At 42.6% G+C, this 18,412-nt stretch overlaps 1 protein-coding gene across 1 annotated transcript in view; it reads right to left on the bottom strand.

The window, feature by feature from the left end:
• Positions 1-18,412, bottom strand: part of rad50 (RAD50 homolog, double strand break repair protein) — a 147,461-nt gene that overhangs the window by 12,450 nt on the left and 116,599 nt on the right. Inside the window, exons 21-22 of the mRNA XM_055642696.1 lie at positions 8,659-8,786; positions 6,859-7,083 (exon numbers count right to left, since the gene is read on the bottom strand). Coding sequence (XP_055498671.1) covers positions 6,859-7,083; positions 8,659-8,786 — 353 coding nt within the window. The remainder of the gene's footprint in view (positions 1-6,858; positions 7,084-8,658; positions 8,787-18,412) is intronic.

Raw genomic sequence — 18,412 nt, forward strand, 5'->3', positions numbered from 1 at the left:
GTTTCTCCAAACTTAACCTCTTAGATTCCATGGAATTGTACCTTTTGGGACCAATGTACCACGTGCAATCTTGTCAAAGGCATTATTCAGTCCATGTACACTACAAACAGAGACACTAATACATAGATTCCAAATATGGAGACAAACATTGTGAAGATGGCATTTGGCATGTTTGCCTTCACAGGTTTACGGCACTAAGTACAGGAGTTGGGATGTAATGTTACAACAATACAAATTGCTAGTGTATTGTGTGCAGTTCTGGTGTTCCAGCCGTAGGATAGATGTCATTAAGCTGGAAATTATGTGGCAAAGCTAGAAACATTTCTCCTCTGGAGCGCGGAAGGCTAAAGTATATAAAATCATGAGGGGCATAAATAAGGTAAATAGTTACTATTTTTCTCCCAGGGTAGGGGAGTCTAAAACTATTGGTCAAGGGGGAAAAATTTACAAGCACCCGCGGGAAACTTTTTCCCACAGAGGGTGGTGGGCATATGGAACAAGCTGCCAGATGTGGTTACAAATATAATGTCCGAAGACATCTAACAGGTCCATGGATAGGAAAATTTTAGAGGAAGAGGGGCCAAATGCAGATAAACCAAACTAGCTCACATAGAATGCGTAGGAAGGAAGTGCTGATGCTGGTTTACACCGAAGATAGACAAAATGCTGGAGTCACTCAGCAGGACAGGCAGCATCTCTGGAGAGAAGGAACGGGTAATGTTTTAGGTCACGACCCTTCATCAGGCACAAAGACAACTTGGTTAACATGGATAAGTTGGGACAAAAAGCCTGCCTGCTTTTGCGCTGTCTAACTAAGATTCTTTTCCTGGTAATATATTTTTTAAGAGCCCTCCCTACACTTTCTTTACTCCTGAAGTATACTCCTGAGAGCCGCACAGTGGCAGTTACAGCGCCAGAGACCCGGATTCGATCCTGACTACGGGTGCTGTCCGCTTGGAGTTTGTCCCTGTGACCGTGTGGGTTTTCTCCAGTCCTCCAGATTCCTCACACACTCCAAAGACGTACAGGTTTGTAAGTTAATTGGCTTTGGTAATATTATAAATTGCCCTTAGGGTGTAGGATAGTGCTAGTGTACAGTGAGATCCTGGTCGGCATGGACTCGATGGACCCGTTTCCATGGTATATGTCCAAACTAATAGTATGTCTGAAGTAAAAGATGTTCTCCATTTTCAATTCTCAAAACTTGCTGTATAACATAGAAACATAGAAAATAGGTGCAGGAGGAGGCCATTGGGCCCTTCGAGCAGATTCATTGTGATCATGGCTGATCATCCCCTATCAATAACCCATGCCTGCTTTATCCCCATATCCCTTGACTCCACTAGCCCCTAGAGCTCTATCTAACTCTCTCTTAAACTCATCCAGTGATTTGGCCTCCACTGCCCTCTGTGGCAGGGAATTCCATAAATTCACAACTCTCTGGGTGAAAAAGAATAAAGGCCCAGCCTATTTGATCTCTTTTGATGTGAGACCTACTTCCCAGGAAACCAGCACGCTGAATTTTCTCTGAACTCCCCGCCCGCTATAGCAAGTATATCCTTTTTCAGATAAGCAAACCAAAAATGTAGATAATCGCAACTTATGAATGCATCAAACATTACCAAAAAAAGGCATTAAACTTCCTGCATCCACTGCTCAGCTCTCTAGAAGTAGCAAGATGAGTCAAATTACCGATCATAACAACCAAGCATCTTTGACACAATAATTATCTGATTTAAAAATTAGATGCAATCAATGTTTTTTCTAAACCAAGGTTCAGTATTTTTTCGAGAGCTGACAGAAATGAGTCATATAACTTTTCCAAACTGCATTGCACTAAGAATCTCTGACAATGCAATTTAGAAGTCATGCTGTCCTTTAAGCCGTACTGCAGCTGTGATATTTTTTGTCAAACATCACATAAACTAACCTAGTCATAAATTAAAAACAACAAAGAAAATATGGAAGGACACAAAGTGCTGGAGTAACTCAGCAGGTCCGGAAGCTACTCTGGAGAACATGGATAGGGTGACGTTTCAGGTCGTGACCCTTCTTTAGAAGTGTGAAGGGTCCCGACCATATTCTCCAGAGGATGCTGTTTGACTTGCTGAGTTACTCCAGCACTTTGTGCCCTTTTGTGTATTAACCAGCATATGCAGCACTTTGTTTCTACAAAGAAAACATGGGCTACAAAGTATAAAGAAGCCAATGGCTGTAGAATTTTAAAAAATACACAAGGTGCTGCAATAACTCAGTGGGGCAGGTAGCATCTCTGGAAAACATGGATTGCTGACATTTTGGGTCGGGACCCTTTCCAGACTCATTGTTAAGGAATGTTGGGTTGATTTGAACATGACAGCATCTTAAAATATATAATTATCCTGTGATAAAGGGATCAGAATTCTGAGTGAGAATCCAGGAGGATTGAATCAAATGGAGTCCGAATTTGGCTGATATGTTACTGCCTACATAATGCTGGGATTAGCATTAAACCAGAGCAGCTGGGACACGGGATGATTGAAACAGACTGACAATGTAACGATTTATAGAATCTCCTGTTGCACTGCTGATGGAAAGGGACCTGAAGTAAATTGGAGGTGTAATGAAAGGCCTGGGAGCTTGGCTCCAGATCTGAAGGCATGGGACTGCATGCATGAGGAGAGGACCCAATGAGGGCCCAATAACATTATTTTATGTTGCAAGAAATACAAGACAAAAACAGATTCTCAAGGATGCCTGAACTAAAGCTGTTAATGTACGTTTGGTCCATCAATTCCGAGCCTCTACATTTCCTTGTAACCCTTTCCCAATCATGTGCCCTTCAACTGCTCCCAGAGTCTCCTGACTTCCACCTATAATAAAGTAACTGACGGTTGCTAATCAACCTACCACGGTGCATGCCCTTGGGACGTGAGTAGAACTCGAAGAAGCTGGGAGAACTGCAAACACCACAAGGATACCACCGGAGGTCAGGATTGAACCCAGACTGCTGGAGCTGTGGAGCAGCAACACTAATTGCTGCATCACTAAGCCAGCACTCCCCACCAGCCAGATCAAAGAGAAGCTGAACACACTGTGCTTTGACTTATGGACAGCAGACACATTTATGTATAATTTATATTTTTGTGTTGTCTATGTGCCTTTGTAGCTGCTGTAATATTATCACAGTCCCCGCAGTTCACCGTACTTGTGCATTTGACAATAAACTCAACTTGAAAGATCTTATTAATCAAATTATTAAGTTTGTTTTATATTACAGAAAACATATTTTGAGGTCAGAGGGTAAAAATATAAAGACGATGTGCAGGGCAGAGTGGTGGGTGTTTGGAAAACAACGGCAGGAGCGGTGGTGGGAGCAGATATGATAGTGGTGCTTAGCAGGCTTTTAGATGGGTACATGTCTATGCAAGGACTGTTAAGCAGGAATATCCAAGGCTACAGAGGTTTAATGACTCAATTTTGAATTTAATTGAATTCCATTCTTGTTCAATATCGGGTACAACTATTCTGCTAAACTATCCTTTCAGACTGGCTTGGGCATTTCAGAGAGCAGTTAAGTGAACTATATTTTAATAGCTCTGCAATTCCCAAAGGGCCAGCATTGCAAAATCATTCATCTCATTATCATTGAACTGTGCAGCATAGAAATAGACTCTTTGGCCGAACACGATTCCAACTTAAACTGATCTCCTCTCCCTCTACATGATCCATATCCCTCCATTCCCATTACATCCTTGCTTTTATATCCTCGTCCCCTCAAAATGAATTCTATTCGCCTCCCTTACTACCTATTCAACCTGCAAATTAACCTCTGAGGAATCCTGCATCAGCTCTCCCAGGTCCCTTTGCACCTTCAATTTCAGAATCTTTTCTCCATTTAGAAAGTAGTTTACAGCTTTAATTCTTCTACCAAAGGGCATGAACTTATGCTTTGCTAGGCTGTATTCAATTTGCCACTTCTCAGCCCACTCTCCTAAACTGTCCAAGTCCTTCAGCAGATTCCCTGCTTCCTCAACATTACCCGCCCCTCCACTTTTTATCATATCATCTGCAAACTTGGCCTCAAAGCCTTCAATTCCCTCATCAAATCATTGATATACACCGTGAAGAGTAGCGGACCTAAGCACCGACCCCTGGGGAACACCGCTGGTCACCAGCAGCCAACCTGAAAAGGCCCCCTTTATTGCCACTCCTTGCCTTCTGCCATCCAGCCAACCAGCTATCCATGCTAGTACCTTCCCTCTGATACTATGGGCTCTCATCTTCTTTAGCAGCCTCACGTAATCAAATGCCACTTATCAAAGGGCATTAACCTACAACGTGGAAAGATGCAGACTCAACACCAACCCCTGTAGAGCACAGCTATTTCCTTTCCTTTGATTCTGGTTGGAGAATCCAGAACAAGGAAATGTAACTTTAAAACTGACAGCTTGGATGCCCTCAGTTATCAAATCTATGATTTTATTAAAACTAAAATTATTGCATAAATTGCATAACATTTTTGCAGAAAGAGCTGATTAGATGGTTGGGGGGGAGGGGGGGGGGTGTGGAATTGAAAACTGCAAAGCTGCATTGGTAGATTTTAGTTAGACAAGAGTGTTAAGGTAAACGGAACTAAGGATGGCGAGTGAGATACACATCATCCACCCTGACGGACTCGATTGAGGGTTTCAAATGGCTGAAACCTACACCCATTTTCTTCTAAAAAATCAACGTGAAAAAATAAACAATTCGACAGTTGAACAGGACATGGGTTTGACTCAATTAGAGCAAACCCTCGTTATAACGAATTTCAGTTATTGCAGACAGTCTCATTAAAGAACACTGGCTGCCAGTTACACTGCGGAGGCTATTGAAATTGACAAGGCATTCCACATTTTCCCTTGAGCAGAACAGTATCAAAACTCAAATTCATAAATCAGTAAACATGGATTCAACAAAACACGTCAGTCTGATTCTAAATAATGGAGACACAAAGAACTGCAGATGCTAGAAGCTTGACCAAACAAATTACTAGAGTAAAGGGCCTGTCCCACTTGGCCGTCATTTACGCGAGTGTTTAGGGAAAGTGGGAAATCATGGAACTGGTGTGAATGTGTGATCAACGGGCGGTGTGAACATTGTGGGCCGAAGGGCCTGCTTCCAAGCTGTATTCCTAAACTAAAAATATCAAAAAAACTAAAAACATGTTATGTAGGAATTAATAACAAAGATATCTGAAGAGAGCTGTGTTTTTACAGTTCTCATTGAGAGTAGTGAGCTGCTTGAAGTAGTGAAGGCCACAATGTGCATCTAATAGCAGAAATAAATAGCTCAAACTTTCACCAGTTCTGATTAAAGGTAATTTTGTGAAGCAATAACTCGGTTTATAATCTTCATTTCTGGAGCGGGGAAACATTTATAGTACAATAAACTGTTGTTATTACAAACCTTTTTATAATGGATTTTGGTTATGATAGACTGTCTCATTAAAACACAGGCTGCTGGTTACACTGCGGGAGGGCATTGACATTGACAAGGCATTGACATTGACAAGACATTGGCATTGACAAGACATTGGCATTGACAAGACATTGGCATTGACAAGACATTGGCATTGACAAGGCATTGGCATTAACAAGGCATTGATATTAACAAGGCAATGACATTGACATTGAGAAACAATAAATGTTTGTTACATTAAATAATATAACAAATGGCCTTTAATAAGTTTAACTTGCAGTAACAAAAGTGCATTTTTAGTTGTTAATAACTTTATACACTCAGCAGGTTCGTATCTTTGGAAAGAGAAACAGAGTTAACATTTAAGGTCAATTTCCTTTTACCCTGAAATCCGGGCGGGCAGTTGGTTGTGGGAATCTCTGTTACAGCAGGACGGGATTTCCTCACCCTGCCACACCAATACCCTGGCCTCCTGTTTTGCTCCCTGAATGCGGGGTTCAGCAGCAGAATCAGTGGTTATTGCTGTTCCCCAGCTGTGCTGGACTAGGTGGTACCGGGCGGCCTACTTGGGCCACTGATCTCCATGTGGTGAGTGAGGTCCCACTGGGCTTTCAGTGACGGGGCTCCAGGATCTTGACCCAACGCCCGGGCAACGAAGTCAATGGGGGACAAACCCTTAGGTGTTTATAAGGGACAATCGGCAATAACAGACACCATTCCCCCACCATGGTCCATTCTAACAAGGGTTTACTGTGAATGCCGACTTTACACTGAACACAATCTGGGCAGTCGTCTTGCAGCAAGATTAACAAAAAAAACTGGAGGAGTGTTGACACTGGAGAAAATGTCACGAGGAGAGTAAACCTGTACTGAAATAAGAAGCAGATAAGAGACAAGGGGCAGATAGGGGGAATTCCAGGCACCCTTGGGGTGGATGTGCCAAAATGCACAAAGTGCGATAAGAATGATTGATGAGAAGGGAGGAAAATCAGATAGACACACAGGGCACAGAGAGAAGCAATGTCAAGGACTTGACTCAAGGGAGAAGGAAATGGAATGCCCATTACAAGGCAATCAGATAAAACCACTGTAGATTGTGGTTGATAGACCAGTAATCTGAGAAAATGGTGTAAAACTGTAAAAAGGGACGATGCAACAAAGCCAATCTCTATTTCTAGAGAATCAGGGAGGAATCTATGAGGCATTCTGGTGTTTTTTTGGTGCTTTACTCTGAGGCTTTTTGGTGTTTACTATGATCACAGTGTGGATTCTGTCCACCACCTCTGTGGAACCAAGGTCACTTGGTCAGCAATTGCAGTGCAGTAGGCAGGAAATTTGCACACAAACACCAAGTTCCCAGCCATTGTCGACTCCTACAGCCTTCTACACATGCCAAGAATAGGATCTTGCACTTACTGGTCCAGTGCCTTGTAGTAAATATCGAGGTCCTTGTTAGCTAATTCCGTTGTCCGTATGATGATCATCTTTTCTCTGTACTTTTCCTCAGCATCTCTATACTGGGCTTCTCTCAACTCCTTTCTGCAGCGAAGAATATCCTCTTCAAACCCTTTCTGCCTCCCTTGGGCCTGATTGCGATTCTTTTTGAAATTGTCAAGTTGTTCTTCCAGCTTTTGGCGCTCACTGACATCCATAAAAAAAAAAATTGATTTCAACATGCAAGATCATTTGATAAAATGAGCACACAAAATATCCACAAACTTCATACATCTTGAGCTTTTAAAGTAATGTATTTTGGTTATGGGTGGCATAGTTAGTACAGCCACTGCCTCATAGCTCAATCAATCTAGGTTCAAGACTGTCCTCTGGTACAGCCTCTGTTGAATATACATGCAGGGAGTATGTATATTTCCCCTGTAAATGCCTGGTTTCTATATTGACTATCATCATAAAAATATACAAATACGATTTATTTCAATGATTGTGTTCATTATTTTCCATTCTCAAGTAGAGGTATATATTAGGCAATTCAAGCTCGATTAATGAAACATGTTCCCAAACCTAAATCGAAAAGAGTTGTTCTTTCAATTGCCTTAGTGTGAAAAGAGAAATTTCAGACATCCCTATTAATTGAAACTTGTAGAAACAAGTCCTAATGGTCCTGTTAGATAAAACATAGTTGATTAGATGTCGGGAAATATTGAAAAAGGCAGATTGTGCCTTAAATAGTGAATACATGATATAATAGTGAATATATAATAGTAAAATAGTCCTAAATTGTGAAATAAGTTTGTATGCTAAAGGAAAGGCCACATAAATGGAAACAGATTATATGTTTGATTTTGTTTTGCCATATCAAAATAATGGTATGACTGCATTCATAGCGTTGCAATTAAACAATGCCACCTTAGAAATAGCAAATTGCAAATGTTGTTTAATAATCCCTGTCCATAACTTTTCAACATGGAGAAGTCTAAAAAGGCATTGAGCACATCGATGCTCTGACAGAAGAACCCCAGGGCCACATGCAAACAATGTCAAGAGTGTAAAACATCATCAACCAGCCATCCACCCAGCACATCAAGCAATCCCTACCTCCTCTGTGCTATTGTCTGTCGATTCTGAATTGCCTTCCTCTGCCATATTAGAATCCACTAAACTGGCGAATGCATGTCTTCCTCAACTCACTGGGTGATGAAGTGCTGTTCCTCAACAACAGCTTTTCCTCCTGCAGTTATCAGGCTTTTGAATGGACCTTTCATAAGCCAAGGAGATATATCTGATCTACCAATCCACCTCCCTGTGACCCTTGCACTTTAAAAAAAAAAATAAAACCTCTAGACTTTCTTTGTAGCTGTAACAATATTTTATTTCTCTTTTTGCACTACCCGTTGTACTCAGTTGTGGTTTGATTGCAATCACACATGGATGATTTACCTGGAGAGCACACAAAACAAATGTTTTCCCTACAAGTCGGTACACGCGACAATAAAGAACCAACATTAATACCAAGGCACTTCCTGGGAAGGAGAACACTGTTGATGTCTGGATTCATACAATGACCAGAACAGATAGTGACAGATAGTGATATCAGGTTTTTATTCCTCTGGGTCTGTGTGGGAAGCTCCTTCTCAGAATTAAGGCAGCAACATAAAATCTCGATGTTCAAAATACAGTTCTGATTATTCCTGGTACTAAAAGATAGGTTCCGTTTATTATTGGGGAAAACATCTACGACATGGTTTGGTTTTCTCATACCTCCGGAGCTGAATCACTCCCATCTTTCCCATTTCTTTCAGATGTTCCTTCCTCTTGGTCTCTACAATTTCCAATTCTTCCATCCTCTTACGTAATGTCAAATTATCTTGCAGCCACCGCTCTTCAAGCTGTGGGGGGGAGAGGGGGGGTGAAAAAAGAAAATGATATCCATGTATAATTTGGACAGCATTCATTTGTGAACATAACAAAGACTGAAGCAAATCTCATCAGTTTAAAATGCTCGGCCTCTTCATTCCCTCCCCCCACTGTTGCCTCTTCCTCCTCCTACCCCAGAGTTGCCGACATACTCCACCTTGAAAACGGCAGCGGGTGAGAGGGGAGGGAGCCCCACGGTAACTGATCACGCCTTGTCATGGCAGTGGCCTGAAGAAAGCATGTCCTGTCGGGGGCTACAACATGAGCCCGGTGATGAAGGGGTCACTGGTGCAGACCAGCGGCATCAGCACCTAATTTTAAGTTGAAACGATACAACGTGCTGGATTTCACTTTTAATTTCAAGCTTCCGTGTACCTTGTTGTGTGTTGTGACTGTCAGCAAACCAATTTCCCTCCGGGGATGAATACATTTTTATCGTATCATAAACACTAGTTCTTTATTACCCCACTCTCTCATCCACTCCCTACACACTAAAGCCAATTTACAGAGGCCAATTCACACCAGTTCTATGTTATCCCAATTTATCCTCCCCTCCCTGCACACTCTGATCAACAAAAAAAAAGGGCAACTAACATACAAACCCACACTTCTTTGTGATGTGGGAAGAGATCCTTGTGGTCACAAGGAGAACATGCAAGCTCCACACATATGGCACCAGAGGTCAGGATCGAACCCAAGTCACTGGCTTGGTGAGGCAGCAGCATCAGTGACTACCAGCTGCGCCACTCTGCCACCCTTACTGCCACACAAAAACATTCAATGTTCAGATCCCTGATCATATTTGATAGACAAACTGTCTGAGATCCTCCACAAGGATGGGCTCCGTACTGATCACAAGGATCACATAACCATACTCAGTTAGATAAGTTGGTGTGGTGGGAATGCTGGAGCCTTCAAAACCAGGTGAGCAACAAGGCAGGAGACTCACTTGATGCAGAGCAACTCCCAATATAATCTGAATTTATTGTGCAAGGACAGAGCCAAGCCCACCCACACGTCAGCTAAAATATCACTCAGTACACTCCAAATGTCTTGCATTGATTGGTCATTTATATACTGCCCTAAGAACCAGGACCATACAACCCCTGGAAAGGAACTACAGATGCTGCTTTATACCAGCAATAGACACACAATGCCTATTTTGGGAATTGGGTTGGTTAGGCAGCATTTCTGGATAAACTAGCGGTATAAACCAGCATCTCCAGTTCCTTCTTACACATTTCTGGAGAAAATGGATAGATGATGTTTTGGGTCGGGACCCTTCTCCAGACTGTAGTGTCCCAACCCGAAACGTCACCTATCCAGTGATGCTGCCTGACCCACTGAGTTACTCCAGCATTTTGTGTCTATCTTTCTTACAGCCCCTTTGCCTTTATCATTATCATAGAGAGATACAGCCTGAATACAGGGCCTTTGGGTCTGCCAAGTCTATCCTATGTCAAGCACCTAATTTTACATTAATCTTACCCAACTGCATTTGATTCTACTGACATTCGCATCGACAGTACTACCCTGCAAAGTCTAACATTCAGAAGATAGACACAAAAACCTGGAGTAACTCAGCGAGTTAGACAGCATCTCTAGAGAAAACAAACATGTGACGTTCCGGGTAGAGACCATTTCTACAGATATTCATACATACAGCTACATTCATCTAGACATCAGGGGCAATTCTCAATGGCCACTTAATCTATTAACCCATGTCTTTGTTGCAGGGAGGAAACCCATGTAATCACAGAGATAACATGCAAACTCCACGCAGACATCACCAGAAGTCAGGAATTATCCTGGATTACTAGAACTGTGAGGCACCAGCTTTGGCAGCTTCCAATGTTTGTCCCCATGTAGTAAGATTATAGCTGGACTAGGCTTGGTCTCAACCGAACACTTCCTGCCCATTCCCCATCACTGACTCCCCTACAGTCCAAAAGCAACCTGTCTGTTCACTCTTGCCATCCACAATGCTCTGAAGACCCAATTTGTAACCATCAGAGAAGAGGTCTCATCGCCACTTTCAATGGGTGACTCCTCATTCTGAAACACATTCCTCGTTTTCCCCATCCACTGCCACCACCCACACCCCACCCTCTATCCTATGAGGTGAAACATCACCTTAGCATCTACTCAGTCAAGCCCTGGTACTATATGCAAGATGGATTCAACAGTGGCTGAATGGGAGATGCCAGAGAGTAATGGTGGATGGCTGTTTGTCGGGATGGAGGCAGGTGACTAGTGGGTTGCCTCAGGGATCTGTGTTGGGTCCACTGTTGTTTGTCATGTACATCAATGATCTGGATGAAGGTGTGGTAAATTGGATTAGTAAGTATGCAGATGATACTAAGATAGGTGGTGTTGTGGATAATGAAGTAGATTTCCAAAGTCTACAGAGAGATTTAGGCCATTTGGAAGAATGGGCTGAAAGATGGCAGATGGAGTTTAATGCTGATAAGTGTGAGGTGCTACATCTTGGCAGGACAAATCAAAATAGCATGTACATGGTAAATGATAGCGAATTGAGGAATGCAGTTGAACAGAGGTATCTAGGAATAACTGTGCATAGTTCCCTGAAGGTGGAATCTCATGTAGATAGGGTGGTAAAGAAAGCTTTTGGTATGCTAGCCTTTATAAATCAGAGCATTGAATATAGAAGTTGGGATGTAATGTTAAAATTGTACAAGGCATTGGTGAGACCAATTCTGGAGTATGGTGTACAATTTTGGTCGCCCAATTATAGGAAGGTTGTCAACAAAATAGAGAGAGTACAGAGGTGATTTACTAGAATGTTGCCTGGGTTTCAGCAACTAAGTTACAGAGAAAGGTTGAATAAGTTAGGTCTTTATTCTCTGGAACGCAGAAGGTTAAGAGGGGACTTGATAGAGGTCTTTAAAATGATGAGAGGGATAGACAGAGTTGATGTGGACAAGCTTTTCCCATTGAGAGTAGGGAAGATTCAAACAAGAGGACATGACTTCAGAATTAAGGGACAGAAATTTAGGGGTAACATGAGGGGGAACTTCTTTACTCAGAGAGTGGTAGCTGTGTGGAATGAGCTTCCAGTGGAAGTGGTGGAGGCAGGTTCGATTTTATCAGTTAAAATTAAATTGGATAGGTATATGGATTGGAAAGTAATGGAGGGTTATGGTCTGAGTGCAGGTAGATGGGACTAGGGGAAAATAATTGTTCGGCACGGACGTGTAGGGCCGAGATGGCATGTTTCCGTGCTGTAATTGTTATATGGTTATATGAACTAAAAGAGAGAGACAAAATGGATCCATTTCTGTGTGTGTATGCGTGCGCGCGTGTGTGTGTGCGCGCGTGCGTGCAGGAGGGGTTTCAAAGTCCATCAGATAACGTGCTTCACTTTGCACTAATTTGCTGTTGTGCCCAAACATACAGCTGATGTGAGATTGGAGTTATCGCTGGTGGGACCAGAAGCAGAAGCAGAGGAAGTGGGTTTGAAGTTCAATATTTCACTGGGCTAGTGTGGGCAGTTTTACCTTCAATCTGAATTGCAGCTCGTTGCAGCATGCAGAAGAGAAAAACAATCCTTGATTATTTTGAGAAAAGCAATAACATTATTTTTCTCCCTTCAAACAATGAATACCCACAACTGGAGAAGGGTCCCAACCCGAAACGTCGCCTGTCCATATTCTCCAGTGCTGCGGCCTGATCTGTTAAATTAATCCACTTTCGTCATTTTTAAATAAATCCCACATATTTCATTTTGTTTTCAAATAAACCAATATTTTTCAATAATAACAACCCTCCAACATCTGCCTACTCTAGACAACGATCATAATCTCTTTGCAGGACAGCACACTATCTTGTTTCCAACCCAACATCAACTATCTCATTAACCTATCAACGTTTCGCCGTATGTTGATAAAAGCCTGTGAGGCTACTAAACCAAGTTAAATAGGACTGTGTCATAACAAACCATTTATTAGTGAGATCTACTATCTGTAGCCGCACGGATGCGTTTTCAGAAGTTCCATCAATCTGCTTACTGTAAATGAAGCTCAGTAGAAGATTACAATTTCTATTATTTTGTAATTGCAAAAATGCTTTCTAAACTATGACAAAATACACTGAAAAATGCAAGAATTACCTGGAATAAATTCGTTCATAGATCTTAGTTCCTCGAAAATGAACTGCTCTATGCAAAACGGCCACCATTTGTCATTTTGACCTCAGGTGGGATAGACCTTGTAATTCACCCTTGAGGACAATTAGTCTTGATGACTGACCAAGTGACCTTAAAGACCAATAGGTATTATGCAGCCAAGTTTCACAAAGAGGAAACAGCTCAATCCAAGACCGCAAGGATTTGCAATGAATTGTGGACACAGCCCAGACCATCAAACAAACCAACTTCCCTTCCATTGACTCCATTCACACCGTATGCTGTCTCGGCAAGGCCACCAGCTTAATCAAAGACGGGTCGCACCCCGGCCACTCCCTCTTCTTCTCTCTCCCATCGGGCAAAAGTTATGGAAGTGTGAAGATGCACACCTAGAGATTCAGGGACAGTTTCTTCTCAACAGTTATCAGGCAACTGAACCATCCTAGTGCAACCAGAGAACAGGCCTGAACTACTATCTACCTCATTGGAGACCCTTGGTGAATCTTTGATCGGACTTTACTGGCTTTACCATGCACTCAACCTTATTCACGTTATTCCTTTTATCATGTTTCTGTACACTGTGGATGAATCGATAGTAGTCATGTATTGTCTGCTGACTGGTTTGCATGCAACAAAAGCTTTTCACTGTACCTCGGTACACGTGACAATAAACTAAGCTCAAACCTGTAACTACTCAGGCCCGTTGTTCCATACTCCCTCGTCAGACCATCTTCACACTGCCTCAGGTGATGTTGATACTCCTTGTTTATTGTTTTATATGACTGTTGAATGCATTTAGACTTTAGAGATACAGCTGGAAACAGACCCTTCAGCTACACCGAGTTAGCACTGACCAGCAACCACCCCGTACACACTAGGGACAATTTACAATTTTTACCAAAGCCAATTAACATCCACGATGCCGCAGTGGTAGAGATGCTGCCTTGTAGCACCAGGGACCTAGGTTTTGATCTTGATCACAGCAGCTGTCTGTATGGGGTTTGCATTTCTACTCCGTGCAGACACGCAGACACAGTCCGAATCCTGGATTCTGGCTGCAATGCCCACTTGCACTCTGGACTCTCGGCTCACATTCCCAATTACAGAGTGAGCCAGACCAGAAGTTCCAAACAACGGGCTGATGCATTGTTGGAAGTCTACAACACATGGTGAGGAATTAAAATACAAAATGAGCTGGTCCATCGGAAGCACTTCCAAATGATGCGTCGTATGACAAAGGAAGCCACAGCTTAGCGATCAGCCTGCCTGCAAACCCAGCTCCAGTGCCAATTACTGCTGTGCATTGTACGATAGACCCTGCTCATTTATTATACAGCCTGGAATTTAAAGTTGCTCTCAGTAGCAGTAACCACGAACAACTAGATTGATATTAAAACCCTGATTCACTATTGCCCTTCGGGAAAATTAATCTGCCATTCTTACACAGTCTGCCCTGTCCGATCCCAGACCCATCAATGTGCTTGGTTCTTAACTTCAAGGGCTATGAGGAACAGACAATGGATACAGGTGCAATGAAAAAGACCCAAAACGTCACCTATCCATGTTCTCCAGAGCTGCTAACCGACCCGCTGAGTTACTCCAGCACTTTGTTTATCTTTTTGTAAACCAGCATCTGCAATTCCTTGTTTCTCCATTTAACTGGTCCACTGTGAAATCTCAAAACATTTCTACTTTAAAGAAGTTCTTCTTCTCTCTCTGACAGGTGTCCTGTAGATCCCCACTTACTGCTCCCAAACTGTGTCGGAAAAAGGGTCTCGATCTAAAACATCACCTATCCATGTTCTGCAGAGAGGATGCCTGACCTGCTGAACCACAACTGCACTTTATATATCTTTAAAAATTAATATGACATTTCTGTTGACCAAGTTTGAACAAAAATCTTCCACAAATGAAATGTGGGTTACATTTCCCGACTGCAGAACCAACCAATCCCCGTCTACTGATACTCTCCTTCGCATAGCTGGTCCTTACCCTCAACAACTTTTCCTTTGACTCCTCCCATTTCCTCCAAATCCAAGGCGTAGCTATGGGCACGCGCATGGGCCCCAGCTACGCCTGCCTCTTTGTAGGGTACGTCAAACAATCCTTGTTCAAGGCGTACCGTGGCCCTATCCCCGAACTCTACCTCCGCTACATTGACGACTGCATTGGTCCTGCCACCTGCACCCATGCAGAACTCACTGACTTCATCCATTTCACCACTAACTTCCATCCGGCACTTAAATTCACCTGGACCATTTCCGATATCTCCCTACCGTTTCTAGACCTCACAATCTCCATCACAGGTAACAGACTACTAACCGATATCTACGACAAACCCACTGACTCCCGTGGGTTATCTGGACTACACTTCTTCCAGCCCTGCTTCCTGTAAGGACTCTATCCCCTCCCAATTCCTCTGTCTGCGTTGCATCTGTACCCAGGATGAGGTGTTCCAAATCAGGACATCGGAGAGGTCCTCATCCTTTAGGGAACGGGAGTTCCCCTCTTCAACCATAGATACGGCTCTCACCAAGGTTTCTTCTATATCCCGTAGCTCAGCGCTCACTCCCCATCCCCCCACTAGTAACAAGGACAGAGCCCCCCTTGTCTTCACCTTCCACCCTAACAGCTGCCACATAAAACAGATAATCCTCTGACATTTTCGCCACCTCCAACAGGATCCCACCATGGCCACATTCACAAACCTGATCTCCCGGTGGCTCAGCACTTCAACTCCCCCTCCCATTCCTTATCCGACCTTTCTGTCCTGGACCTCCTCCATGGCCAGAGTGTGTCCCACTGCAAATTAGAGGAGCAGCACCTCATATTTCGCTTGGGTTGTTTACACCCCAGCGGTATGAACATTGACTTCTACAATTTCAGATAGCTCTGGCTTTCTCCCTCCTTCCCCTCTCCTTCCCAGCTCTCCCACAGCCCACTGTCTCCGCCTCTTCCTTTCTGCTTCCCGCCTCCCCCCCCCACCCCATCACACTGAAGAAGGGTCTCGACCCGAAACATCACCAATTCCTTCGCTCCATTGATGCTGCCTCACCCGCTGAGTTTCTCCAGCATTTTTGTCTACCTTCGATTTTTCCAGTATCTGCAGTTCTTTCTTAAATTGTGAGTTACATCAATCGTTTTAATCCACTTTTATGTCTTTAGATCTTGGTGATCATAACTTATTTTGCATACTTGTTCACAGCGCCTTAGGCTTTAGAGTGCACAAACAGGCCCATTGCATGCCGACCAGCGGTCACCTTGTACACTGGCAATATCCTTCACACTAGGGACAATTTTACTGAAGCCAATTAACCTACAAACCTGTACAGAGAACCTGTACACAAGGCGAACGTACACACAGCACCCATAGTCAGGATTGAACCCAGGTCTCTGCCGCTGTAAGGCAGCAACTCTACCCCTGCGCCACCCCAGGGTTCACATAATTGTTGGACAGGCCAACATTTCCTCTTCATCTCTAAATGCCCCAAGTCATTTTGTTTAGGAGTTACCTATATTAGAACAATTCAGGATAACTGAAATGCAGTTGGGTACAACCTGGTAGCATTACTGGTAATAACTTTGTATTGCATTATTTAATCACATCAGCTCAAATTCCCAGTTGCTGTAATGGTGTTTAAACTTAATTCCAAATCAAATTGGCCAGTTATTTAACTGCAAGATATTATTTAACCCCATGAAGAGATTCTCTATTTCTTTCTTCCTTTATTGCATATATGCCGGTTGTATGAACTATTCTTTGAATTAGTGAGCGCCACAATCAAAAGTCTCTCACCATATGAATGAGTTCTCCCCTGTACTTACGTATTTTGGCACTTTTAAGTTAGATAGATGGAATTTGGATTTTAGGTTCATTTTATTAAAAAATCAGCAATGATTTTAATCATATTTTAAGATTCAGATTTTAATCAACTTAAACAAATGCCTTTCCTAATAAAAGTTCTTGCAGTTATGCAACGTATTATATTTGTTAATGTCAGTGGGTTACCGCAATGTGATTAATAACCAACGGAATCCAAGTCATACAAGTAACTGCAGAAACAAAGAACTGAAGATGCTGGTTAATACACAAAAGGACACAGAGTGCTGGAGAAACTTAGCAGGTCAAGCAGCCTGTCTGGAGAACATGGATATGTAATGTATCAGTTTGAGACACTTTGTCAGTCAGATTATAATGGGGTGGGGTGGGGGAGAAGAAAGCAGGAAAAGGGGAGAGGCAGGACAAAGAGTGGAAGGCAATAGATCAACATAGGCGAGGGGAGGTTGATAGGCACACTATTGGAATTAAGCGCCGAGATAAGGTGCGAGGCAGGTTTGAAGAGTTGCAGATTGTGAAATCAGAGGGAGGAATGTCGCAGGTACAAAGTAATATATTCCACCTTAATTATCAGAAGCAGGTATGTCTGGAGTAGGGTTGATATGGAAAATGCACCACATATCTTTTATCTAAATAGCAGTTTAGAAAAAAAAAGCCTTATTGTCTTACTACAATGAGCAATGGGCTTGGAATAGAAAAAGTCCCAAAATATGCTGTTGATGGACAGGAAAGGAATGGAGGGTTATGGTCTGAGTGCAGGTATATGGGACTAGGGGGGAATACGTGTTCGGCACGGACTAGAAGGGTCGAGATTGCCTGTTTCCGTGCTGTAATTGTTATATGGTTATATATGCCACGTATAATTTAGTCTTCATTCAAAATGGCATCTTAAGCGCAATATTCGTTATATGCTTAGCAATTTGGAGCATTGTCGACATTATAAAATTGCAAGTTAATCGTTTTTTAAAACCAATATCTTTCGTCGTTATAATAGTTCCATCCATCATCTTCTAGTTATTTTATATGCCACTGCTGGAATTTGTTGTCAGCTTAGAACTCTCAGGCTGAGTAAGACTTCCTGTGAATGATCTGAAGATAACCAAAGACCTAACCTGAGTATTTATTTTCCTAACCCATCTCCAATATTTATTTATACATTGCTTGTTAGCTCAACTATTCCAATCTAACTATTCTCCATTGCGTGAAGCGAGGCAGCTCTTTTCAAATACAACTCCTTTTCCCTTTTAAAGTATGCAATACTCAAAATTAGTGGCCTGGTTGAGGCAATGGGCTAGTTCAGAACCTGGGTAGGAGAAGGAGGCATCAAAAAGGCTGGTAAAATCTCACAGGTCCATACATGAAGCACCTTGATTTCACATGTAATTAATTACATCCGTGAAGAAAACAGGAAATTAATGGTTGATAGATTACATAGATAAGATGAAAACTAAACATAGTCAAGGCCACATCCACACTATTGTGGAGGGTTAACCCAAGGAAGTGTGAGGTGATGCCCTTTGAGATGTTGAATGTATGGATAAAGTATCCAGTTAATGGCAGGATCCTTATGGCATTGATGTGCAGAGGGATCTTGGAGTCCAAGTTCACAGCTCACT

The sequence above is a fragment of the Leucoraja erinacea genome, chromosome 11, assembly GCF_028641065.1.
Source record: "Leucoraja erinacea ecotype New England chromosome 11, Leri_hhj_1, whole genome shotgun sequence".
Lineage (NCBI taxonomy): Eukaryota > Metazoa > Chordata > Chondrichthyes > Rajiformes > Rajidae > Leucoraja > Leucoraja erinaceus.